The sequence below is a fragment of the Gossypium raimondii genome, chromosome 4 (genome assembly GCF_025698545.1).
Source record: "Gossypium raimondii isolate GPD5lz chromosome 4, ASM2569854v1, whole genome shotgun sequence".
In the NCBI taxonomy this organism is placed as follows: domain Eukaryota; kingdom Viridiplantae; phylum Streptophyta; class Magnoliopsida; order Malvales; family Malvaceae; genus Gossypium; species Gossypium raimondii.
Genome location: NC_068568.1, coordinates 13,109,581 through 13,137,114, shown reverse-complemented (window position 1 = coordinate 13,137,114; position 27,534 = coordinate 13,109,581). Strand labels below are relative to the sequence as shown.

Sequence of the window (27,534 nt, the reverse complement as noted above, 5' to 3'; positions counted from 1 at the left end):
TTTTAAATTTTAAAAAATTAATTAGATGTTGACATGTCATCCACATGGCAGTCTACATATATGCCACATCAACAAAAGTTAACTTTTTCATCAATTTTTGAGTGATTTGACAATAAATACAAGTTATGGGTTAAAAGAAGCAAAAAATTAACTAGAGGGCTTAAATGACTTTTTTTGTAAAATTAGAGGGTCAAATAAGTCATTATCAAATAATAATTAACAGCAACAATTTAATGTATAACGAAATCTATGTAATGAATAAATTAAGAACTAACAACTCTTAAAACTAATTAAATATTTTATTTGTATAAAGTTTAGAATTACTCGAGTTTCTCTCTAATCTATGTGTTTTAACACACTCAAACTTATGTCCTCTTACACTGATAATAATACAAATACTAATTAAATGACTAAATGAATAATATCTTAAATAAATTTATGAATAATATAAAATTTTAAAACTTAAAAGCTTAAAAAATCAGATCCAAAACATTGCGAAGTTAACTAATGTTTCAAGCCACCTAGATTGACATCAAGTCGTACGAAATAATGAAAATGTTATAATTAAGATCATATTTGAAAAAAAAATCATCAATCTATTTTTTTCTAGCCATTTTTAAGTAGAATTACTCCTTAAAAGTAGTTTAAAGACTGTTGGATATCAGATCCCAAATTGAGTTAAGCTGGACCTTAATTAAGGAATAAAAAATATCAAAATTTTACCCCACGACAAGAATGGTTACTATATTCCCAAAGCATCACTTCAATGTGAAATGCATAAAAATAAAATTTCAACCAAAACGTCCACCATAGATTTATAATGTTGTGTCATTAAGAGTTGGACTCTAATTCACACGTATTTAGCTGGAGAAGCAAGGGAGTGTAAATGGATCCAACAAAATGGGCCTAACCTCACTTGCATTCTTTAAAGTCCAATAACCACCCCCATCCAACAGAAAAACATAATATAACTCCTCATCAACTTAGATTCTCTCTTGCATTCTTTTAATTTAGATTTAAAATGTTTCAGTTTTCAATTAAAATAATTCTAATTAATCGAAAATGTCTTATTTATAATTTATACTCTTAATTATACTTATTATATTTAATCATTGTTTATATTTAATATAATTTTGGCAATAACAGTGCTGGAGGTCTTAAGTTTTAAATTTCATTTAATTTAGATTATACTGATATATTTGTGATTATATTTATGCTGGTAAACACTAAAAAGATTATATAATATAATACTCACCTTTAATTCAGTCTAATCCACGCAATAACACTTTAGTGGGTAGGATTGCGAGGTAGATGTCTAAGCTTGTACCGTGACTAAAAACTACCCATAGAGCATATTTCTTTTTCAAGGGAGTATTGAAGCCAATCACCCTCCCAACTAACTTCATTGCCATTTTTCTCATTATACTTTGCTTCACCAAGCCATCAACTCTCTCTGGAAGGTAATCCATCACTCGTTTCGAATACCACATCACCTTTCAATAATTCTCTGTCATCCTCCTTTGTTTCTCTCTATATTCCAAACAAATTTGTTACATTCCACCATCATCGGGTGGCTCCTCCTCTCTCACCCTAACTTTCTTTGTCACCATCATTGAGTAAACTGCTTGTGATGGCTCCCTTTGTGTACGACTCATGGCCTATTTTGCCCATTGGAAAACCATTCTTAAACCTCAAGTCACCATCAAAATGTTTGGACGTCCCTAAATGTCAATGTGTGTTAATCATTTTGAACAATACAGATTCACGTGAAACTGGTCACATTTTAGGCTGCAAGAAAAAAGAATGTTATGTCAATTCGTTTTCAAGTAAAGCCTCTATATATAGTGCCACTTCATGTAAGCCAAAGTTGTTTGTTTTTTATTTTGAATTAAGGAACTGGGAAATAAAGTAACCGGGACATTAGGTGTAGCTTGAAAGTTGATTCTATGTGATTTATGATCGAGAGTTCAAACTTTTTTTTAAAATAATTCACGTGTTTATTACATTGAGCAGTAAAGAATTAAATATCGGTAAAAGTACTATAGAGACTCTTGTATAAAGGGTTAGATTACATTTTATCCTCTCTATTAAATAGGTAAATTAGTCATTGTAGGTTAAATCACAAAACAAATGGATCATTTTTGTTAAAAATTTCATTTATTTGTATTGTTAAAATCTAACATGACTAACGGAATAACCAGATAGTGACACATAACATGCCACATGTACTTCATGTTAATGTATAGAGACCAGTTTTTAATAGTAGAAGTGGACAAAATTCTTAATAAAAATATCAATTTACTGTTTGATCTAACATACATGAATTACTTTGTCCATTTTTTAAATAGAGATAGTAAAATACAATCCGACTTCTAATACATGAGCTCTCATAATATTTTTATAGTTAAATGATTTTTTTAAAAGTATTTAACACTTTTATTACCAAAAATTCAAATTTTATGTACGGAAAAAGAATACTAAAAGAATTTTATCTTGAAATTAAAAATATAATCCAAATTTAATTGGAATCCAAGAATACGTATAGCATGAAAAAAGAAACCCTTCAAAATAGTAACGATTCAGTGTTTGGTTGATAGGGCTTCATTCACGAAAGGGGAATGAATGAAAGCACGCTACCCAAAGCTGCCAAACTGGAAACCATGAAATGAATGAATTGTTGAGGCTATCCACCACTCTATGAATTTTTCACATTTCATTTATTCTAATTAATTTCAAAAAAGATAAACTAAAAATGAGCATATACTTATTTGATGATTTCATTTATTTATTTATACCGCTGCCATTAAAATTTAATTTAATTCACTCTGTCAGTTGTTCAATATCTCTTATAATTATATCATGCTATTATTAAATAAGTTTATCGGTAACATGTCAAATAGAAATATAAAGCAAAATGTCTATTAAAATTTTATGTAAAAATATACTTTTAAAATATTATGTATTCCTTTAAAAAAATTTTGATTGAAATTTTGGTTGAAAACGAAAGGGTTAGAATTTAGGTTTAAGTCTCATTAAATATGAGTATTCAAGGATGAGATTAGATTTTTTTTATTTAGGGGAGTTGAAATAAAATTCGAAAATTTTAAGGTTAAAATATGAATATTGTATTAAAAAAACTTAAATTGAATGATATTATTTTAGAATGTTTAAGGGTGAGTTTGGATGGGCAATTGGGTGCGGTGCGGTGCGGTACGTTTAGCTTACTTTCTGTCTCACACTACAGTATCTAATCTCACCGCTACTACTATTTTTACACTAACCACAGGTAAACACATCGTCTATCCAAACTCACCCTAACATGACAATTAATCTACTTGCACAATGTGCAGCCTAGGCCCCTACCTGTCCTATGTATTCACCCTGTGAGTATTTTTCTTGATTTGCTTTGAGTTAAATTAATTTTTATGCTCCGTTTGTTTGATTGAAAATGATTTTCGAAAAATGACTTACTTTTTAGAAAAAGCTAATATTTTCTGGTGTTTGGATGAATCTATGTAAAATATTTTTTGTTGTTTGGCAAATTTCCTAGAAATATTTTATAAAATTGTTTTCAATGAAACAAACATACATTCAAGATTATTATTTTCTTTCTATTGTTTAATTGAGTTTATTTTATATCTTTAAATTTATATTTTACATTGTTTTTACTTATATTGCAATGATTATTTATAAATAAATACATCAAATTAAATATATAATATTATTTAATTATTAAGCTAGAATATTAATAGTCATAAATTGAAAACAACCAAAGAGAATAGATGATTCTTGATTGTGTTACAAAAAAGAGATTGAATAATAACAAATTAGCTTTCAAACCACAATTAGTACTACATAACATTAAATTAATAATATTATCCAAGTGCATAATTAGTAGTACACCACATGATGACTACAATATTATCCAAGTGCATATTTAGTACTACACCACATAATTGATAGTTCACCACATAATAATATTGTCCAAGTGCATTACTAGTACTACACCACATAATTAGTACTATACCACATTAAAACATCGATATCTTTAACCTTGGGAAAATTTTTGAAGCCAAATTTTTCTATACTTTGTACTTTTAGCCAAGAAAGCATTATCATTGGATTCACGACTTGCAAGATAATCAAACACACTACAAAGGAAGTCGTCATCAAATTCTTCCACCTCCATCGATATCATTTCTCCATAAAGATGTGGTGTCTTATCCTCAATAAATTGTTCTAATGCATGAGCAATCTTACCAAGTTGCTCAACCATAAATTGAATGTGTTCATCAACAACACTTTCTTAAGTATTTTTCCTTTTACATTTAGATATGCAAGATGAATCTATTTTTGTTCTTACATCCTCAACATCTTTATTATTGCAGTTTATAGGCACTGACTCTTGGTTACCATAATCCAATTTTATGTCAACGAATGTTCTGGCAAAACTCCTTGTTGCCATATCTTTGCCAACAACCAAAGCCATTTCATCTTAATGATTAATACTTTTGTTCAAAAATGGTTCATACTTCTTGTGTGCCTGTCGGATATTATATACAATTAAAATAGCAAGTAAAAAGCAACTGAAATATATTTAACATATATATATATTACCATCACTGCTGCATCATGTGTCGCTCTATCACATATAATTATTTTCATGTTATCATCTCATCCAAAACCACTTTCGGCTCGAATTGTTCACATAATTTGCCATGTGTTTTCTACAATCCTCAGATGATTTTCCACATGATTAGCATCACATTAAAGTTGGAATCTTACAGAAATAGTTGTCGTACCTCGATTAATAGAAACTGCTCTGAAAGTGCTAGAAGGTTTATTTCCTTTTTGGGCCTTACCCGCCTCCGGACGTACTAACGTCTAGAGTAGAAATCCTACACAAAAATATATAAAAGGTGGTATCCGCAAGTATACAGGTCAGGCTGTAATATAGTTACAACGGAGTAAGGAGAATTGTACCCAAGGGAGGCGAGCACTAAATTAATTCTAACCTAAATATAAATAGATCTAATAGTACTTTAAATGGATTATATTACGATGAATAAAAATAAGGTTTTGGTAATCTAAACTAATAATAAGAAAGAAAATAAAATAAAATAAAGAAACAAATCACGAGAAATTAAATAGTAAAATATATATAATATGGGCATAGGTGATTAGGTCGCTTTAGTAGTCATAACCAACTGTTCTTTCGAGTTTTCTTGTTCAATCAATTAGTCAATACCCTAGTAGAATCTTCTGATCTTCCACTGAAATATTAATTCCTCAAGAACTACTTATCTCTTGACCTTACAGTCCAGATCAGTTCAGGGTTAATGTAATAGCACGTTTTTAGTAGTGTTGAAAATAGTGATTTTAGGACCACAATTCCTACGAGTGAATTATTATTTTAATATTTATTTAATGTCTCGAGATTATTTTAAGGTCATATTAAAATTTCGTTAAGAAATTTTGAAGTTTAAATAGTTAATTAAGTAAAAATGACTAAATTATAAAATGTGTAAAAGTTGAATTCTATTAGTTAAAGGGGTCAAATGGCTATGAAATATTAAACTAATGGAATAAGATAATAATTATACCATTTAAGGAGTTAGTGGACAAATATGGACATGAATTTGTTGTTTTGTAAAGTTAATAACCAAGGTTAAAATGGCAATTTAATAATTAAATTAAATCAAAAGAAACTAAAACATGGTATCATCTTCATTGTTGTCTTCTCCATCGAAATTTTAAAGGAAATAAACACCATTTTAGGGCTTTAAGGTTCAACTAGCATAGGTGCTTTGCATGGTATGTATTCAAGCCTCGTTTTTAATGATTTTTATGTTTTTGAGTTCGTTTTAGCTTAATCTAGCTAGCGCGAGGGTTAATTTGCAAAACTGTTAAAGGTTGAGGGACTTACCATGGATGTTTTTGAATAGGTTTTGAATTTATTTGATAGATTATTAATCTTGGTTGTAAAATAAACATGTTTTATTAAGTGATTTTTGATAAAATTACATTTAGGGATTTATTTATGAAAATAGTAAAATTTCATGGTAAAATTATGAAATAATGATTTAAGTGGGTTGGTATGAGTCCCTAAGAAATTCGACTAGCTTGTATGGAGGATTAAAATGGTTAAATTTCAAGTTATGAGCTTAATGACTAAATTGTGAAAAGATAAAGTATTAGGGGTAATTTCATAATTTTACATAAATATGAATTTGGATTAAGTTGAATACTGGAAGTACTTAATTGAATGAAATTATCTATTTAAATCAAGATAAACAACAACCGTACTTAAATCGAGAAAAGGCTAAAGCTATGGATTAGTTTGCAACTCTACTTCTATGACTCTATTTATCGGGGTAAGTTCGTATGAATTATAATCGTATTACTGTTAGTTAAATTGCCTATCTATTACATTGTGTTAGTTATACATGAATTTGAAAATAAATGTATCAATGTTATGAATAATTGACGGATAACAAATCTCGTTTGAACCTTAAGAATTCTTAGGATACAAATGAGATGTCATTAAGGATTTCATGTTTCAGGTGCTAGTCTTGAATGTCCTACCGATGGCTGAGGTTTTGCATTTGTTGCGAATTCTCCACAGCTCGTGTGAGCAGCATCGTGTAGCTAACATTTCGACCCATAGCTCGTGTGAGCAAGCCCATTTCACAGCTCATGTGAATATTATTGAAAAGGAAAGGTTACGGTTATATGGAAAGGCACACTATGTGTGAGCATTCTCGATTATCTGATGTAATTCTAGATGGTTCAATGGGTATGTAAAGGAATGGCATGATAAGTACACAATGTGATATTGAATCATGATCTATGAAAAGGCTAATGTAATAAATGATGTGCTTATAGAAATCTACTTATATTATAGTTGAATTCATATGTATCATGAATGAGCTTACTAACTTGTGAGTTTGATGATGATTGTATAGGTTTTTACTAAAATTATGGTCTTGGTAATGATATTACACTTACTCTATAAATTATGCTAATAAAATGGTAAGTTTTGTTTGAGTTTATACGAGCTTATTAAGCATCAGTTATTTACGTAGTTACTTTCCTTTGTTTTATAGATTATTGGAAGCTCGCTCGGTTGGAAGCTCATCGGAGACCTATCACACTATCCAGCAATAATTTCGGTAGTTTATATTAATGGTGATATTCTTAAATATAATCTTCCGAAATTGCTAACAATTATAGTTAATGAATATTTTTTATTCACATGATTGTGTCTACTACATATTTGTTTGATTTATGCTAAATGGTGATATTCTTAAACATTTGGTCATGTGAATTACTTCTAAGTTGTTAGTAATGTAAATTTGTAAACTAATCTTAATTTACTTTCAAAAATTTTCAAAGCATCAAACTATCAAGATTAAGTTGCATGTGAGACAAGAATCATTATACCTTTAATGTTTGATAACCATGTTCGTAGTAGTAATAAAATCAAAGGGACATCTTCTTTTTGCATGCTATTTCTAGACTTGGTTAGCTTGAGGACAAGGAAAAAGTTAAGTGTGGAGGAATTTAGATGTAAAGTTCTTATTTACATTCATCTTTACTAACTCTAGATTGTTTAAAGAAAGAAACTAAGTTAAATTTTTTTTATTTTGCCTTTTTTTTTATTTCTGTTATTTTTATTTGCAGCTAAATTTTTTCTTCTTGCCTTCATGTTTATTTTTCTATTTGGTTTTTTTTGTTTACTTTTAATTATATGTTTACATTTCTTGAGGACAAGTAATGACTTAAGTGTGGGGGAGTTTTATCTGCCACAAATTGTTGTAGCAGATTAGGCCAAATTCTATACTTAACGAGCTGGTCTTATATTAATATAGGGTTTGTTTGTTTACATGTAAAAGGTTTTACGGAAAATATTTTCTGCATTTTCCTGTGTTTGTTTCACAGGAAACATCTTGGTTAACGGAAAATGACTTATAGGTCAACATAAAATAATCCCCTTTTTCCTGTAAAATGACTTACCCTTTTGAAAAACGTAAGTCATTTTCCGAAAAATAGCTCTTCTATATGTAATTTTATTTTTATATAAAATTTAACTTAAATTAAGCTTAATATTATTATATTGATAATATATTTTATTTTTAAAATTTTAAAATATTAATATAAAATATTATATTTTTAATATTATTAAACATACATATTTAATTATTTATATTTAGTCATATAATGAATAATTAATATAATTTATTATTTTAATAAATTGTTTAATATTTAAATTTTATTTTAATAAAAATTTTAAAATAATATATTTAAATAATATTCTTCACATATTATTGAAAATATTCAATATTACTATTTTAATAATAAATATTTATTACAATTATAAATATATTAATAATAAATGTTTTGTAGTATAAAGGTTAAAATATGTCATAAGTCTATGTACTCTTCACAAATTTGCAATTTAGTACTTTTATTTTCAAGAATTTAGTTAGGTCATAATACATGTAATCTATAAATACTCGCTCAGAACAACACATTAGAAGGGATTCTTATGTTTTTATTCTCGTTCTTAGTTTTGACTTAGTTGACGTTATGTTCTTATAATCAGAAAATCCTATTCTGAAGTGAGACTTTTGTGGGCAGATATTGTTCCAGAGCCATGCTTTCATCGATAAATCCATGAACATCTCTTTCCTTTATTCTATTATTTATATTTCTTTCTTTAACATTGTTAATTGAATGTTTGTGTAAAGATTAAAATTAATTTATACTTTATACATATTTCGCATGTTTCAATTGTACTAACCTAATTAATTGATTGATAAGTAGAGTTCAATTTGGATTAGCTAGATCTGATTGAGTGCAATTAAACCTTAGGATTGACGACCTAGGAAGTCATTTAAGTAGGAATTAACCCGAAATCGATATTGCCTATTAAGCATCACTCAGTAGATCAATGGTTAGGGAAGGAAGAACTTAAACCCTAGGCTTGACGACCCTAAGAAGTCATATAGGTGGGAATTAACTCAAAATCGGTTGTGCCTATCAATGAAAACCTTACCCTACCCCGGTCTGAACTATCATCGAGATATGAGTAGTTCTTGCCAACTAGTTAGGTTAGTAGAAGGCTAAGAAAACCTGATAGGTTAATTAGTAATCAACTATTTAGAACCCTGCATAAATATTTAATTAGGTAAAACAATTGGATCTAGGCTAAATGAACTCGTATAGTTGAAACAATAGATAGAAGAAGCTGATACATGAACTTAGGAATAGATTTAGTTTTCATTCAATTTATTTTGTTATTATTATTATCATCTCACTTCAAGATTAACATTACTAATTCATGACTCGAGTAGATTAGTATTTTTTGTAATTGGCTTAATAGCATTTTTCTCCAAACTGCAATCCCTAGGGTACGATCATTAGAATACTTACCAAGTGTTTCGTTGTAAACAAACTATATTACAACCTAACTCGTATACTTGCAGAAACTACCTTAACTCATATCTTTAGTTGCAATATTTTCACTTTCGACATTGGTACGTCAGGAGGCAGTCAATAGTCCGTCGAAACGATAAACATGGGGTTATATGGACTAAAACCATAGCTGAAAGACGTTATGACATCATAGTTAGTTTGCTAGGATACTAAGGACGAGAAAGTCTATCTAAACACTAAACGCGAGGAAATCCTACGGGACACTAAAACATAGAGATTTGGCCAATGAGTAAAGGCACGGGGTTTATATTTGGAAAGCCTTCAGTTCAGGAGGAATATCAAAGGTGAAATTGAAGTTCATAGGTGACTAGAATGAGAAATCATAAAAAGAATTTAGTTGGTGTGACCAAGGGATATTGGTCACCGGAATAATGATGGAAGTCAAGGTTATGTCTCAACTAGAGGTGATCATGGGCCGGGTTGGGTCGGGCCCAGACAAAATTTTAAGCCCGTTTTCTAGTCTCGAGCCCGGTTAGGCCTGAAATATGGGCCTAAAAATTTGTCCAAGCCCGACCCGAAAGAAAATTTCTAAGCTCGAGCTTGGCTTGGCTCGGCCCGTATTAAATTTTACAACACCAAAATTGTATCAAAAACCTACAAAATATAATCAACCAACCAAAATATCTATACATTAACCAATCAACATATTTACTTTTATAACAAACTATAAATTGTAAGCTAAATTAAATTTTCAACAATTAGAAAGGAAGGTATCCTAAAAAGCAATCGAAGAAACATCATCCTCATTGTCCTCATCATTCTTGCAACCAATTTCTAACATGAAATAAGAAAAAATAATTAGATAATCAAATTGATAAAAAAAATATAAAATTACAACAATAAAACGAGAATAATAATTACCTGTTGAAAATCCCTTAGCTCGCATCCAATCATCCAAGAAAACAACGGCTTGAACTGTTTTTGGCTTAAGTGAACTCCTCAAAGGTGTGATAACTTTCTTACCCATGCTAAAAGCCGATTCGGAAGCTACAGTCGGTATTGGAATTTCCAAAAAATCATGAGCCAATAATGAAAGCTCATTATATCGACTGAAATTTTGCTCCAATAATCTAAAACATCTATTTGACTATTCAACTCAAGCTCCAGTTCTTTCAAATAAATGTCCAACTGTGACTTTTCACTCCTAGTGCTAGATTCATTTAAATACCGTTTATAATTATCACTCTCATGAAAATATCCCCCAAAATTAGCACTATTAACATTGTGTTCATCCAAACCAGAATCAACAGGATTTTTATCCGAAACATTAGAACTCTCAGCCAAAGAGGAAGACGTGGATTTGGATTTCTTAACATACTCGTCAAGCAAGAGTCTAAGATTGCTAAGAATAGTTTTAACAAAATCTGAAGCATGAATACCATAGATTGTAGTAAAGCACTACTGCACATAATTCAACTTGTAACGAGGATCTAAAATTGCAGCACATGACAATATCAACGAATACCCAGCCCAATATTTATTAAATTTCTCTTGCATTTGCTTAACCATTTGAGTTAAAAATGAATAAGGACCTTTCACTATATCAAGCAAGACCTTGTGAACCTTCCAAACCCCTCTAAGATAAAGATTAGCCGTTGGATGATTAGAACCAGAAAAAACACAAGTCACATCATAAAAGACTTTCAAAAATTTACAAAGAATAGAAACATTTCTCCACTCCTCGTTAGAAAGTGCAAACATTTGATAATCTTTATCCCGTTGGCCCCAATAATCTAGCACATCTTTATAGTAAAGAGAAGATTCAAACATCAAATAAGTAAAATATCATCACACACACACACATCTTGACGCAAATTTTTGGTCACATTCAAATGAAAACTTTTGTTGGCCACATCATAAAATCTTTTCCTACGAATTCCCAACTTTTTTATGTACTTAATTCCATTTCGAATCTTACCAACAACATCATCAACAGGTTCCAAACCAGCTTTAACTATAAGATTCAATATATGTGCACAACATCTAAATTGAAAAAAAGCACCATCACACAAAATAGCTCAGTTTGCATGAAAATGATTTTTAAGATAAGAAACCATAACATCATTATAAGAAGAATTATCCAAAGTGATGCTAAAAATTTTCTTATCTATACCCCATTGAGATAAACATAAAACAAGTTTATCCGCTCTGTTCAAACCATCATACGAAGGAAATAAAGCTCTAAACTTTATGATTCTCTTTTGTAGCTTCCAATCTTTGTCAACCCAAAGAGCAGTAATGCAAATATATTCATCATTAGTATGCTCAGAGTTCCAATTATCGGAAGTTAGACAAATTAAACCAAGTGCTTTAGCCAACTCTTCTTTAACACGATTTCTCTCTTTTGCATAATACATTAGGACATCCCTAGCAGTTGTATGTCTACTTATATTTTTAAAATTATGACTATAAATTCTCATCATGTATCTAAATCCCAGTTCTTCAACTGTCCTAAATAAATGTTTGCCACACAAAAAAAGGTAGAAATAGCTTGAAGACACTCATCAGTATCAAACTTGTAGTTTTTTATAGATGGAACACCTCCTAATGATGGTTGAGTGGCTATAGTGTATTGAGGGATGTCCTTATTAACTTTTTTCAAACAACTATTTAGATGACGTCTTAAATGAGAGGTTCTACTAGAAGATTTAGTAGAGAAGATAGCCTTACAGTGATTACATTGTGCCTTCAATTCATTTTTGTTCTCGCATTCAAGCTTTGTCATTTCATCCCACACCTTTGAAGTGGTAGACTTTTGACGTTTGAGAGCACTTTCATACTCATTAAACCCATCGTCCACATGTATAAAGGTGTTCAAACTAGCCATAGTCATAAAAACTCAAGTCCTGAAATCCAAATAAACCAAAAGATTATATAATTGTTCAACAATTGTATATAATATATGAATTATTCCATATTATTATTTACTATCATAAAATGTTATCCCAACTTAAAATCAATTGTATATAATACATTTCTAAATGAAAAATAAGATCCAACTTCGCATGAATTTAAGTACTTACTAATGGACTCGCAAAGTGTAATTAATTTTTAAAAAATATAATAAAAATAGATAAGAAGATCTTCACGAGAGGAGGGATTGAATGCCTAACTATGCATATAATCAATAAACCACCTGAAATGAAGGGTAATTTCATAGCTTTTTCCACCACCAAAATAATTTAAACTACGTACAACCAATCGCATTATATCATACAAAACACACACAAAAGCCGTTAAATCAACATTCAAGTTTTCATGCCCTTCTTTTTAACCATTGGTTAGCACAAGTAACAGCAGCTGCTACTTGTGAAACCCAGATCACTGTTTGTTAACAAATACTTCTGCTTAATCTCACATGCACTAAACAATAATAACAAATACTACTACTAATTTGTTGAGAAATATCATCGCCATGTTCAAAACACTTGTATTTTCTTCAATCGATCAAATATATCAGAGATAATCTTATCACCTGAGTTATCAAAAATATCAGTCACTCTGAATAAATATTGTATATTCAGATGACTATTGGTTAGCAGTTTAGGAAGTCAAATGGGAGAGGAGCTATGTTCATTAAATACTGCTCTCCAAGGAATTATCATGTTCATTTGCTGGTGGTTTGGTTGCCATGCAGCTAAGTTAAGCTTTTTCAGTCAGGTTACCCTGGACGAATGTACTAAAATTGGTCTCTAGCATAAAAGAACATTCATCATCAACCAAACAACCCTTCCAATAAATTTGGTGCTACCTTTTCCTAACATCCATGTTCAAAACTCATAAGTAATTGAAGCTTTCACATCTCGTTTGTGGAAAGAGCAGGTTAACCGATAGCAGCTTTCCCTCTCTAAGGAGATACAAGCCAGAAAAGTAAATTTGGCTGGTACCATATTTGATTCCCAAGTGAAAAAAGTTGAAGTCTTCTAAAATATAAAGCATGAGTTATAATATAATGATTTTTGCAAAGGCATGGCATGCATTATGAAAAAATTATTCTATACACTATCACTTTCATAAAAAAAAACCTTTAATGTAATTAAATGGATGTTGTTACAACCTATAAGGATGATTAAATAGTAAATTTTATATAAAAATCCATAAAAAATTTAAAATTAAATAACATGTGGAAATTCTTGAGAAATTTGTTTAATATGCATATGTAGATCCTTAGACGGATTGAATTAAAGCTTGAATTTAATCACCACATTTGAATTTAATATTGTGACCAAATAACCTTAAGACAGAATACTTGATAAGAAATGGTCCTGCAGTTGGCGTATTAGTAATTAGCCTAACATCCATGGCTAGTTATCCCAACTTTGCATGCAAAGGTAATTGTAAACAAGAGAGTGGCATGCAATCCATGTAGAACTATAAAGATTGCTATTCCTAAATAACATTATATTTCTCAAACTTCTTATCTCCCTATACAATGAGATGATACAGCGTATACTTCTCAAGAGCAACAAAGGGAATAACTCAATTCATTCCAGTAAGGTTTATGACCATATTTTAGTTGCTAATTGCCATCTCCCAAATCCCCAAAAACAAAGGTTGGCAGAATTTAGAGAGGAGGTGTAAGGGAGACATCAGATTAATTCCTACTTCATAGAATAGTTTTGTTAGGTAATCACCAAGTTCCGCTATCTACAGCAGGATTCAAACAATTGGGTTGAAATAACTCACAATATATGCAGGTTTCATTAACATTTTTACCAACAATAATAGAAACGGCAAGTTTTTACTGTTACAGGCTAGAAAAACACACACACAAAACACAAAATTCTGAATTGAGCTACCTTTAAGAGAATATCCAACTCCTCATTATGTTCCTCTTGCCATTCATCCAAAGATCAAACTTCAGGTTATTTACATGGATATGAACTTGTTTCTATATTACAGAATTTAGACTAAAAATCTTCCAAAACCAGAAAGTGTAACATAATGCTGAAGAATGCATTTTCTACAGCTCAGAGCCTATCTAGACCAGTCTTAACAAATAGCACTAGCTTACACACATACATCAAGATGAGTAGTTGCACTCGTAAGAACAAACAGCTAATTGTAATTTCAAATGCCCAGAAAGCTTCAAAATAACATTTTCAGGATTCAAATTGTAGAATAATGCACACCAACTGAACATATTCATCAAAATTAAGAATAAACAGTCAACCACCTCTTAATAAAATAAAACTTCTGGGCTAAGAGAATAGCAAAAGCTGCACCGCACCTTTCTTTTTTTATCTACAATCCAAATAAATAATAATGACAAAAATGAACTAAAAAAAGAAGAACAAGAAAAAAGAAAGAAATACCAAACTTACGCAAATTCCTATTGACGAAATACCAGGGCTAGCTACTGGATTATGGAATTTGGGATTTTGAATCTTGATTCTGGAATTGGGTGGAGGTGGATCGGTGGAGGTGGTGATTGGTGAGTTAAGGCTTAGGGATTTTGAAGCTTGATTTTGGAATTGGGAAAAAAGGAGGGCACGATCTAAGTTAGGGCTTAGGGATTTTGGATCGGTGGAGGTGATGAATGGAAGTGAAACATGAATGAAAGTTAAAAAGTAGTATATTTGATTAAAAATAAAAAATATATATTTAATATATAATTCGGGCCAAGCCGGGCCAAGCTCGAGCCAAAAAAGTTTTACCCGATGCCTGATCCATTTTCTAAACGGGCCTCATTTTTTTGCCTAAACCCATATTTCGGGCCTATATTTTTACCTAAACCCTCTCATTTTTCGGGCGAGCCATCGGGCCTAGCCGGGTAGCCCAATGAATAATCACCTCTAGTCTCAACCTATATAGAGTGGAAAGGAAAGAAGCTCCTTAAGAGAAATGGGTATTTGTAATATACGCATATATCATTCCGCTGGGAAAGTTGGGAATTTTATGCAAAATAAATAGGCATGGGCAAGTATGCAGTAGTACACAGTTATGTACATATCATGGAAAAAGGGACCAGTTAATGGGTTAATAGGCCTAACTGGGTTCTCTTAAGAGGAAGTGACTGCCAAGGTCTGATGGTCGGTAAAGCCGCCCAAAGATAAGGGAAGGCAGAAGGTAAATCTAGATAAGAGAGGTCATGAATTTCACTAAGCTCCTAATTCCGGAGCGATAGACGTTAAAAAGTATTGTTTAGGGATTCTCGATAGTAATAGTGAGACCTAGTGCTCTGAGGCTGTGTAGATATGGAATTCTTGAGGGAGACCGTAGTTGTAGAAATCACTTAAGCAGTTACCAGTCGTTAGTCGTCAGAAATAATGAATATGGTTAATAGGGAGTTAAAAGTTGAGTTGAATGCTTCACATTTATTCTATGTCTTTATATATATATGCGGATCTTACTAAGTTTACTTAAACTTATAAGCTTCCTGCTCTACTTAAACTTATAAGCTTCCTGCTCAAATTGTAGGTTCATTAAAGGTATAGAAAATTTGAGAGGGACCAAGCCAGTTTTTCGCTGGAAGCTAGGTGGAATACAATAGCTGTGTATGCATATAGAGGGGCTCCTTTAGAGGAAATGCCTCAAGGATTAATTTGGAAGAGTCTGTATTAAGTTTGGTGGAGTTGTAAACATTGCTAAATTAGTTAAATTAGTAAATTTGTAAAGACCCAATTCTGTAATAGTATGGATTATGGTTGTCGTCCTAAATTGTAAAATTATCAATGTCACCCATTTGAGATAATAACTCTAAGTAGGTTGTTATGATAATTTGGGTTGCTGTAATATCCAGTACCTAAAGTCGTTGGTCAAGCCGGGAAGGGGTGTTACACTTTCTCTCTTAGGCCCCTAAAAAATGTCCAACCACATGTCCTTTTACCTCTTATTAATGTCTCCACTTGGTCTCTCCATCTCTAAGTGATAAAAAATAACAGTTCTAATCTCATTGGTGGAGTTACTATTTCTCAGGGACACAATGCATTTAATTGATGTCTTCAAGTGAGAATTCTCTCCTTCCGCTCTATCCTCTTGGTGCGTAAATCTTTTAATATCCCTTTTTGTGGTCTTATTGACAAGAAGAAAAAATGGATTAATATTCTGTTAGGCAACAACTACCGAATGGAAACTCCAACCTACATTTGAAAACATTCAACACATCCTTCGTTGTATCCCTATCCAACCTTTTTCTTTTTTTTTTTTGGATATTGTACCAATAAAATATATCTTTATAATATCGATTGAAAATGCCATTTTTATTAAGGGATATTATTTGGTACACTGGAGTTTTAGACTCCATAATTAGGACCGAGAGTTGACAACCATCTTATAAGGGTATAGTAAAATATTTTTTTAAAAATACACATTTTAACAAAAAGAAGCATTCAATTTTTTAAACCTACTTGTGAAATAAGAAAAAAATACACTACCACTATACCAAATACTTATCATTTTATTAATATATATTCAAAAGTTGATATACGGTTACATTTTATTAATTATCAATAATATATATAATATATTATAGTATGACAATATAGTATTACATAATATATTAATACACATTATAATATCAATAGTTATGTGTAATTTAGTATATTACAATACATGTTTATTACTAGTAATACATAAACTATTATTAAAAATTTAATATCCTAAAAATTGTACTTGTATTAAGTTAGATTTTGAATTGGGTTTTAACTTTTACAAATTGTATGTAAGTATTGGATTTAATTTATTTTTATTTTGAACTTGAGATTTGAGATACAATTAGTTTATTTTGGATTTGAATAATAGTGATTATATTATTTGGATACGTGTTTAGTATAATATATTTGAGTTGTAGAATAAATATTTTAGAATATGAGTATCGTGTTTATAAATTTAATAAGAAATATAAAATTATTCAATTGTTAATATAATATAATAAATAATAAAATATATTTTCATCAATTCATATACATAAAATATAATAATAAATTTTAAATACAATAAACCCTTTAAATATTTTGTATAAAACCTCTATTAAATATATATAATTTTATACTTTTGTAAGGTGAATCTGAATTGTGTCGTCATAGCATAAGAACAAAATAAATAATTGAACTCGAATTTAAAAATATAAATTTAAAAAACTCAAGATTTAAAATATTAGTCTTAATTAATCTGAAATTGAGAAAATTTGAATTAAAAAAATGAACCGGAAGAAAGGACGATAGAGCCAATTTGTTTACCACATCTAATAAATTTGATGTTTCTTATTAGGTGTTTTCAATCAAAGCCGAAAGATATCAAGAGAAAGAAAACCTTTTTGGTTCATTTCATAGGCTTTTAAAACCAAATGCCAAATTAGTGGGTGAGTTGGAGACAATTGATTGGACCATTGTTAGTTGCCTGCGTCAAATGTATTAAATTTTAACAGTAAAAATTTAAAAAAAATAAAATTCTAGCCGCTGATGAAACTGGACTGGATATACCTTTTGTTTGACTAGTGTAGAGCCAGCTAGCTGAGACTGGTAGTTTAAATTTATGGAAAGTCAAGCAACATGTGCTTAGCCCTTAGCCTGCCTTGTAGAATGGACTGAATATACCTTCCTCCCATTCTCCAACAACGCTCTTGCAAGCCACCATACCATTGAATATTTTTCCACAAAAGGAAATCATATCAAATATCACATCTGGCGTTTTTTTAAGATAAAAACCTCAAAAAAAATTTTATAAAAATAACTCTATTACTAGATTATTTGAAAAAATAAATTAGTTTCTATAATAATAATATATACATTTACTTTTTAAGACGACACCATACAAAAAGCAGCTCAATCATTACTTCATGATTATAAAATGATAGAATAAAAAAAATAATTTTTTTAATGCTACCACTTCTCAAGGCAGCACCCGTATAATTTTTTATATTCACATGTATTTTCACAGTTAAACAAAAAAATATTTTTTTATTATTTTTTATGTCGCCTTCTTTAATGTAGGTACCAAAATCTGTAAAAAAAAAAAATCTCCCTGATGACTACCTAAGATGTGGCGGCACCAATATCATTTTTAGAATTTTTGATGCTGTCACTTCATGTGGTGTCACCAAAAACAGTAAAAAAAAATTCCCCTGGTCCCTATTAAAGATGTGGCGGCATCAGTATATATTTTTGACTTTTTTTCTCACCACTTCATCATATAAAGGCACCAAAACAAATAAAAAATTATTTTCTTGATCCCTACACCAGATGTGGCAACACCATGTACATATTTTTTAAAAATTTTTAGGTATCGCCTATAAATGTGGCGGCACCAAAATCAGTATGTTATATAAGCACCCATTATGGGTACACCATATGAAGTGGCGGCACCAAAAAATTTAAAAAATAATACTGATGCCGCCACATCTCATGTAGTCATCAAGGAGAATTTTTTTATAGATACTGATGCCTCCATTAAAGGAGGCGACACCAAAAAACAAAATTTTAATCCAATTTGGTGCCTCCATTAAAGGAGACGGCACAAAAAATAATAAAAAACAATATTTTTATTTAATTATGGAAATACGCATAAAAATACAAAAAAATTATACAGGTGTCGCCTTGAGAAGTGGCGGCACAAAAAAAATTAATTTTTCATCCTATCATTTTTGTAATAATGAAGTAATGATTGGACTGTTTTTTGAGGTGATACCGCCTTGGAAAGTGGAAACACCCATTATTATAGTAGAAGCTAAGTCATTTTTCTAAATAATATGGTACTAGAGTTATTATCATAATTTTTTTAATTTTTGGGGTTATTTGTCTAAAAAAACCCTCACATCCGCCATGGAAATCAAAGCAGCGCCTTCCCACGTTAAAAACCATAAGTATTTTCTCAATATCTTTTATTGTTGGGATTTATCATCATATAAATTTATCAATTTTCCAAATCAATTTAAATCAAATACTTTCCTAAATCATCATTAAAATGAGTATATAATTTGCCAATATTATTAACCCATAATTTTTTTGTACAAAAAAATTATACATGTTGACTTTTCAAAATAAAAGCATAAATATACTTTTTAGAAATAAAATCATTATAACTTTTCTTTTATAAAATTGAGTTATTAGATTTTATCAATTATCCTTGTTTATCAACTATAACATAAATAACCACATTATTTATCAGTAATTTTTAAGAAAAGAACTATGTAAGAGCATTTAAATATGTAATACGAATAATTATCAAAATTACACATAACTTTGTTTTAATGTATAATGTTATATATAAATTTTGATTTAGTGTAATTATGTATATTAAATTTTGGTTGTAATTGATTTTTACAAACCACTACAAAATTATCCATGTAACAATATTTTACGTTTATATATTACATAAATAAACAATTATATTATTTCAATATGAAAATAAATAAATATATTTACTTCTTTAAACCACAACTAAAGTTTCATACACATAATTGTACCAAATTAAAGTTCATATATATATATAGAATTATACATTAAAATTAAGTTTATTCATAATTTTGATATTTCCTTATGTAATATTATACATAATTTGATTTTATATGATTATATATATTTAGTTTAATTTAATTTTCACAAAGTGATTTAAAACCTTGGAAGATTAGGTTGAAAAAGTAATGTTTTTGAAAAGTAATATGAAAAGAAAAAGTGATTTTAATTTTATGTGGTTAACATTATTATCAAAAATTAGGTCGGAGAGTTTAAATGTTCATAACAAACATAATGTTGGAAACAAAAAAATAATTTTGATATATTTAAACAATTTAATATAATTATAAATAAAATGTACATTTTAAATATTTTTAAAATAATTAATATAAATTATTTTTAAAATTAATGATACATGGTTTTTTTAAAAAGTTTAAATATAAATGATATTCAATTGACTTAATGGTGGTAATTATAAATAATATTTTAAAAATTATATAATAATCCATTAAATATTTAAATAATACAATATGATGATACATAAATAAAATTAATTTAAATTTTTATTTTTAATTAATTAATATAAATAAAAATATTTTGATAAATTCACTTAGAAACGCAAAAGTAAAAAAAAAAATCTAAATATTGCATTTAAATAAAAAAATATTTTTGACATTTTTTAAATTTAAAAATTTAAGCTTTTGAGTTGGAAAAACAAAATGCTTTTTTATTCTACCCAAAGAAAGCCCAAGACTCGTCATCCGTCACCGTCCATTAAAAGGGAGGGACAAACCCGAAACGGCACCACACGACCGTTAGGAAATCAGTCGATGTCCATAGTAGGTCCCACTCCCACTCCACCTTAACTCCTATTCACCAGACGACACGTAAACTTGGATTTTACACCCGGGACCCACGTTTTATTCGCCTCCAGCGGAATATCCGCGATCCCCTTTCCATATCTCAGTAAACGTAAACTTTATATTTTTTTTCTGCTCTTCGGGTTTGGCTTTAAATGGTAACCAAGAAAGAAAGCGGGAACCGGCACAGCTTCCTTTGCTACTTCTCTATTTAAAGCCTCCTATAAGGTGTTATTTCTCTATTTTAGTGCCTATTATCCTTTTATTATTTTTGCTCTCTCCTTGTTTTTGAGATCTGTGTGTTTCTTCAAGCTTCTTGAAAGCTTCATTTTGGTTCAGAACTGGAAACCGCTGCTGGTACGTTGCAATTCTATTTTTCGACGGTTACTTCGTTCATTTTTCATTTCTTTTGGCTTTTATGCTCCGTTTCTCGTTTCTGCTCTGCTTTTTTTTATGTGGTTGTTTCTACTTTTTGTAAGTTGTAACGTGACTGTAGCACAGAATCAGAGATGCATTATTTTTAATTTCTTAGATTTGTCTGATATATATTTTTTTTCTGGTGAGAAATCATCTGGCGCTTATCTTGAGCTGAAATCACTTTTTTATTAGCCTTGGTTGGTTTTGCTTTTGTATTTTCTCGCTTTAGAAGATTTTAAGAGGTAGTAGTTTGTAGATCTGTGTTTGTAAGCTATAAATTTAATTGATTCTAAACGTTTTTCCTAAAAGTAAACGATCAGCTGTGGAATCACCGTGCGAGAGACTCTGCTACGAAATCATCTTTAAAACAAAAATTATTTTCCGATTATTTTTCCAAACAGAGTAAAAGAATCAATTAGTAGAATTCTTCTTTTCTTTCCTTTTTCTTTGGCAGTTTTCTTTTAGGATTTTGGGAGTTTTACGTTGAATTTTTTTGTTATTGTTAAATTTGACGATACTCTGCTGCTAAAGTGATAAGAAAACCTTCAGTTTTCAAAGCAGAAAAGCTCCATGTCAAATGCAAAACTTAGGCAGTTTTCTGAAATCGAAACGGCTTTTACCCAATATGTGGTGACAATTTTGTTTTCGCTGCATGGTTATACAAGCATTTGATTGGTTAAGTTATATAATCGATAACAGGAGAGAAAAATCAAAGAAATGCAACAAATCAATGAAATTTCTACAGTCATTGTTTATTATTGCTGTTTAAATCTTATTCAAGAATTGTTTATTATTGCTAACACTGTTTGTAACTCACAGTGATGGCTCCACCAATTGAGACTACAGTCAAGTCCTCTGACTCTCACTGCGCTCCACATCCTCCTTTGAATGAAAGGATCCTTTCGTCAATGACCAGGAGGTCCGTCGCTGCTCACCCATGGCATGATCTTGAAATTGGTAACCAATGTCAACTTTAGCTGTGTATAGTTTCTTCTGGGTTTCATATTGGTTTTTTTGTAAATATAACAATTTACTACTTTTTTTCCTACTATTTTTAATCTATATTACAGGACCTGGAGCTCCTACGGTTTTCAACTGCGTAAGTATGCTATACTTTATCTTCTTCCCGGTTATTACATATTAAATAACATATCTGGGATGGGATAAAATGCTCTAGACATTACTGCATTTGATTGTCCCTAGCACATTTCTTATAAACATTTATGCAAATCCTTTAGAATTGAAATATAGTAAAATTTTCATTAATAACAAAGGTTTTAATAGATCTTACTTGATTATTGTTATACTGAAGATGTGGTTAATTTGTGCAGGTGATTGAAATTGGGAAAGGGAGCAAGGTGAAATATGAACTTGACAAGAAAACTGGTTTGATCAAGGTAATCAACTAGCTACCCAAATGTACTTGAAATGTTGTGATAGATTCTTAATTGGTTGCTGATGAAAAGTGCATAAATTTGCAGGTTGATCGTGTGCTTTATTCATCAGTTGTGTATCCTCACAACTATGGTTTCATTCCTCGTACTCTTTGTGAAGACAATGATCCCTTGGATGTCCTGATTATTATGCAGGTACGTCAGTTGCTCCTCATTTTCATTAAAAATACCATAGTTTAATGCAGGGTTGCATAACATGTTCTTCCAATGCACTTTGAGATTGACATGGTCCATATAGTGAATCAAACTTGTGCTGCCATTCTTTTCCCTTAAAATATTGTGCATATTCAAACAAAGGGTCTAAAAATTTTAAGGCAATACACCATTGAAATACTTGCAGGAACCAGTTCTTCCAGGGTGCTTTCTTCGGGCTAAAGCTATAGGTCTGATGCCTATGATTGATCAGGTATGCATTAACTACTCATTAAAATAGTCCAGGTTCTTGTATAATACTCAAAACCAAACGAGAAAATAAAATCTGCAACCATGAATGTAGGGTGAGAAAGATGACAAGATTATTGCTGTATGTGCTGATGATCCTGAGTATCGTCACTACAATGACATCAAGGAACTTCCACCTCACCGTTTGGCTGAGATTCGCCGCTTCTTTGAGGACTGTAAGTTTAATTATTCTTAGTAGCAAACCAAGCGCCGCGTGTAAGTTCTACAATCAAAGACGTCTCTGTGTAACTTTCTTTTGTCTTAATAACTATTTGCAGATAAGAAGAATGAGAACAAGGAAGTTGCTGTCAATGACTTCCTGCCCGCCTCAACTGCTTATGAGGCAATCCAGCATTCCATGTAAGTTATAGTTTCCTATCTAGGCACTTATATATTAAATGATTGAAATATTTATTAACTGTTTTACTTGCAACAAGTTTTTAATGATTACTGATATTCGATCAGGTTGATAAAATTTTAAGTTTTATATATTTAATTCGATTGAATAGACTTATGACATTTATTCAATCAGTTTGTATAGTTTTCATTTAATTGGTTTTCAACAATATGGTTTGTAGGAATTTATACGCGGACTACATTGTGGAGAGCTTAAGGCGGTAGTTGTTCATAGCATTCCGTCTTTATAGTATATTACATAGTTATGAATATGTTTCTGCTATATACTGAAGTACTGTTATGCATACTGCATTCACCTACGAAGTAATTGTGTGCTTATCCCCTAAAATACATTTTCATTTTCTGGATGGAAGAAAGAAAAAGGTTTGAAGTTATGATAATTATGCAATGATGATGGCCATAATTTTGGATATTTCTCATTGTAATGATAATGCCTATAAATCTTTTCCCTTTTTGTCATTTGATTCTCTTGAGTTTTATTTTAGGGTTGTATTATGACAATCGATTTTTTTTAGTAAAAGAAAATTCATTAAATGAAAACCGATCATACATGGAGACAAAATTAGCCAACAATTAACAGAAGTTTAAATTTCAAGCTAATAAGTTTATTTTGTACACCCAAACATAAGCTTTTCGGCCACAATCCTAGATCGATCTATATCCAGAATAGAGCAAAGAAAACTGGGAGGAGCATCCCAAACATGACGTCGTACAGAAGGTAAGGTCATATGGTCAAGTTCATGAGTCGCTCTATAGCAGTTCGTCTTACCCACTGGAACGAGATGATCTAATAGAATGATAATCTTGCAATATTACTTCTTTGTCGAAATAACTTCCTTACCATACGATTCAATATGGACATCATAAAATCGCTCATCCTTTAACCACCTGAGTATCTCGTGGATAACAAGAAACTAAGCCAAGATTGGATTAAGGATACCTTGGAATGTACTTGAAAGCAAGCACGTAGTTAAGGGGGGCTGGCAGGTCCAGTCTTAAAATAGAAAATTTTTCATTTAATCTTTTTGAAACTTTTAAAATTTTAAATTAGTAAAGATAAAATTGTACTTTAATCTCCTTAAAAATGATAAATTTTACTTCTTAAGGTGTTCTCCGATAAAAATAAGACCTATATAGAAGCCTTAGTTAATTATTGTTCCTGCCATTAAGAATTAACTATCTTTGTGTTCGAACTAAACATAACCCCAGATCTTTTATAGTTAATAGCCTAGCTAGAAGCCTCCTCATAGACGCGCAAAATATGGTGCACAACTTGACATTCCTCAGCACTAGCTCTAAAAAAGGAAACTGTGATCCGCGAATAAAAGATGGGACACTATAGGGCCTCCACGGCAAACAGATGTCCCGTGCAAAATTCCACACGCTCTCGTCTGTTTGAATAGAAAGTTATCACCTTCGGCCCATGACTCAATTATATATGACAAAACCAAATATATTCCACAAAATTATTTTTCACTTATGATCTTGAAAAATGTGGTAACGAAGTTTAATAAATTCGTTCTAGTGATAATTTAACAAATTTTATTATCAAGGCATTGTCAACTTTAACGTTTCAAATACCACTATATAAGTTTGAAATGTGTCGACTTAAAGACGTAATGTGATGTTATCATTAGAGTAAAAAACACATTCTTTTTTCCTTTAACCAAGGTTTTATCCTACTTGATTTTCCTGGTAAAAGTTTTTAACGAGACAACTTATAATAGGAGATTGTGTACCATTTTTTCTTCATTAGGTTTCTATCCCATTGGGTTTTTTCTAATAAGATTTTAATGAGACACATTTTTCATTAATGGACATCTAAAGGAGACTGTTGTAAAATGGATATCCATATAGCTCCCATAACCCCCAAGAATTTATTTTCTTGTAGCCCCTAAAAATTTATAGGGTACCTTAATTATATGTATTAGAGTTTTGTAACCTATGGTAGTTGAGGCCCTATAAATAGAAAACATGTATAAGTTTTTTAGATATCCGAAATGAAAGTTGAATCATCTTTTTATTTTTATATTTTTCTCTCTTGTTCATTCTATATTCGATACTCAAAGTAGTAGCTAAATTATCCATTTTTTTCGAGTTGGAACCTAAACTGTTTTTGGTCACAATTGGTACCTAAACCATATTTTGTTGTACAAATTACTCCTATATTAAAAGAACTCTTAACCAATCATTTTGTGACACATGATATTTTTAAATTAAAATTAAAATTAAAATTAAAAGAATAGAATTAAATTAAACTGTAAAAAACAAATTAAATTAAATTAAATTAAAACTTTTCAAAAAAAATACACTCTCTTCCTCCCCATAATTCTTTCTTCTCTTTTAATGCACATTTTTAATTGTTATCTACTTTCAAGATTTTGAAAATGAGTGATTTTCGTAATTAATAAAATTTTTGGGTCAATTTAAAGAAAAAGCCGCCATTCATTTTCGGTTTCCTTGATTAAATTAAATAATGTTATCTCAACTGTTCACATCTATCTAACGGACTCAGGGTACGCCACGCCAGTGATCCGCGTGATACTCAAACAACCAATCAAATGTCATCTCACCTATCTATATAAATAATCCTCCCTCGCCAAGTTCCTCTTCATCGAGCTCCCTCAATTCATCTCGTAAATACTATTGTTCAGTTTACCCTCTCTATAACTTTGTTTTTGTTCTCATTCTCATAGACATGGCGCCGAAAGCTGAGAAGAAGCCCGCCGAGAAAAAGCCAGTAGCGGAGAAAGCCCCAGCGTCGGCAGAGAAGAGGCCGAAGGCTGAGAAAAAGATCTCTAAAGATAGCGGAGATAAGAAGAAGAAGAAGATCAAGAAGAGCACCGAGACGTACAAGATTTATATTTTCAAGGTGTTGAAGCAGGTTCACCCTGACATCGGGATCTCGAGCAAAGCCATGGGGATTATGAACAGTTTCATCAACGATATCTTTGAGAAACTGGCTCAGGAGTCTTCTAGATTGGCTAGGTATAACAAGAAGCCGACGATCGCATCGAGGGAGATCCAGACGGCGGTGAAATTGGTTTTGCCTGGTGAACTGGCGAAACACGCCGTCTCTGAAGGAACCAAGGCGGTTACTAAGTTTACAAGTTCTTAGAATTGTGTATTCTTTTTCAATTGAAATTGGGATTTAATTAGCGGGTTTTAGGGTTTTTATTTTTTGAATAATGGTGGTAGTGCTGTAGTTGGGATAGAGAGGTAAACTGTTTTATGGATACAATAATGATAGTTACTATTTGAAATAGTTTTATCTATATTTTGCTAAAATCGTATAGGGATGAATTTGGATGAATTTTGTATTCAGTGTGTCATTTTGAGTTGTGTGACTCAAACCCTCTGATGGGGTTTATGAGTTGGTGGTATGATAGGAGACGTGAAGGTTGAGACCCTGTTTGTGTCCTTGATGGGAGATGAATCAAATAATTTGTTGTGGTCAAGAATCAAAATATGGAGTGAAAGCAAGGGATTTTTATACCATTAAAAGGCTTTGCTTTGTTGTCAGCTTGGCTGGAAAGAAAAAAAATATTACTGTTTAAAAGTGAACTCACCTATTTTGGATGTTCAAGTTAATGAAAAAGAAATTTTTGTCAACAAAATTTTTATTTTTCTTTTGTTAATTTGGTCAGAAAATCATTATTGACCGTATATTTTTAGAGGTTATTATTATTTTTGTCACCCTAAAATACCTAGAAATACGCTATAGCTTTTTTGTTACCCTTTCATGATAGGTTAATTTCCTTTTAGTGTGACCAAATAAACAAAATAAAAATGAATGATTAAAATAAGTACAATTATTATTTAGAGTAATTAATCCGGTAATTTTCTATTTTTTATCTTAATGACAATCTTCTTTAAATAAAAAAGTCGTGGTTTTTTTTTTTATTCTTTTTCTTTAATTTGTTTTTGAAGTAGTGGTTTTTTATTTATTTTTCTCTATGTTGTTTTTATTATTATTTAATTTTAGCTTTGGATTTTTTTGAAAAATTAATTCATTAAAATTAGCACAAAAGAAAATCAGTAGGATAAATCAAC

At 30.5% G+C, this 27,534-nt stretch overlaps 3 protein-coding genes across 3 annotated transcripts; 2 read left to right on the top strand and 1 right to left on the bottom strand.

Annotated features, from left to right (window-relative positions):
• Positions 1 to 10,154: 10,154 nt before the first annotated feature.
• LOC105768225 (uncharacterized) lies at positions 10,155 to 12,338 on the bottom strand. Its single transcript, XM_012588042.2, has 3 exons — positions 12,169 to 12,338; positions 10,360 to 10,485; positions 10,155 to 10,272 (listed from the first exon to the last, which is right to left on the bottom strand). Exons 1-3 carry the CDS (start codon positions 12,329 to 12,331, stop codon positions 10,214 to 10,216), a joined length of 348 nt encoding a protein of 115 aa, XP_012443496.1. The 5' UTR covers positions 12,332 to 12,338; the 3' UTR covers positions 10,155 to 10,213.
• Positions 12,339 to 20,864: 8,526 nt separating this feature from the next.
• On the top strand, positions 20,865 to 23,940 carry LOC105768226 (soluble inorganic pyrophosphatase 4). The gene is made up of 10 exons (XM_012588045.2): positions 20,865 to 20,980; positions 21,065 to 21,109; positions 21,989 to 22,126; positions 22,240 to 22,268; positions 22,501 to 22,566; positions 22,651 to 22,758; positions 22,964 to 23,029; positions 23,120 to 23,240; positions 23,343 to 23,424; positions 23,643 to 23,940. The coding sequence occupies exons 3-10, from the start codon at positions 21,991 to 21,993 to the stop codon at positions 23,683 to 23,685; spliced, it is 651 nt and encodes a 216-aa protein (XP_012443499.1). The 5' UTR covers positions 20,865 to 20,980; positions 21,065 to 21,109; positions 21,989 to 21,990; the 3' UTR covers positions 23,686 to 23,940.
• Positions 23,941 to 26,079: 2,139 nt separating this feature from the next.
• Positions 26,080 to 26,756, top strand: LOC105768227 (histone H2B). The gene has a single exon (XM_012588046.2). It carries the CDS (start codon positions 26,180 to 26,182, stop codon positions 26,597 to 26,599), a length of 420 nt encoding a protein of 139 aa, XP_012443500.1. The 5' UTR covers positions 26,080 to 26,179; the 3' UTR covers positions 26,600 to 26,756.
• The last annotated feature ends 778 nt before the right edge of the window (positions 26,757 to 27,534 follow it).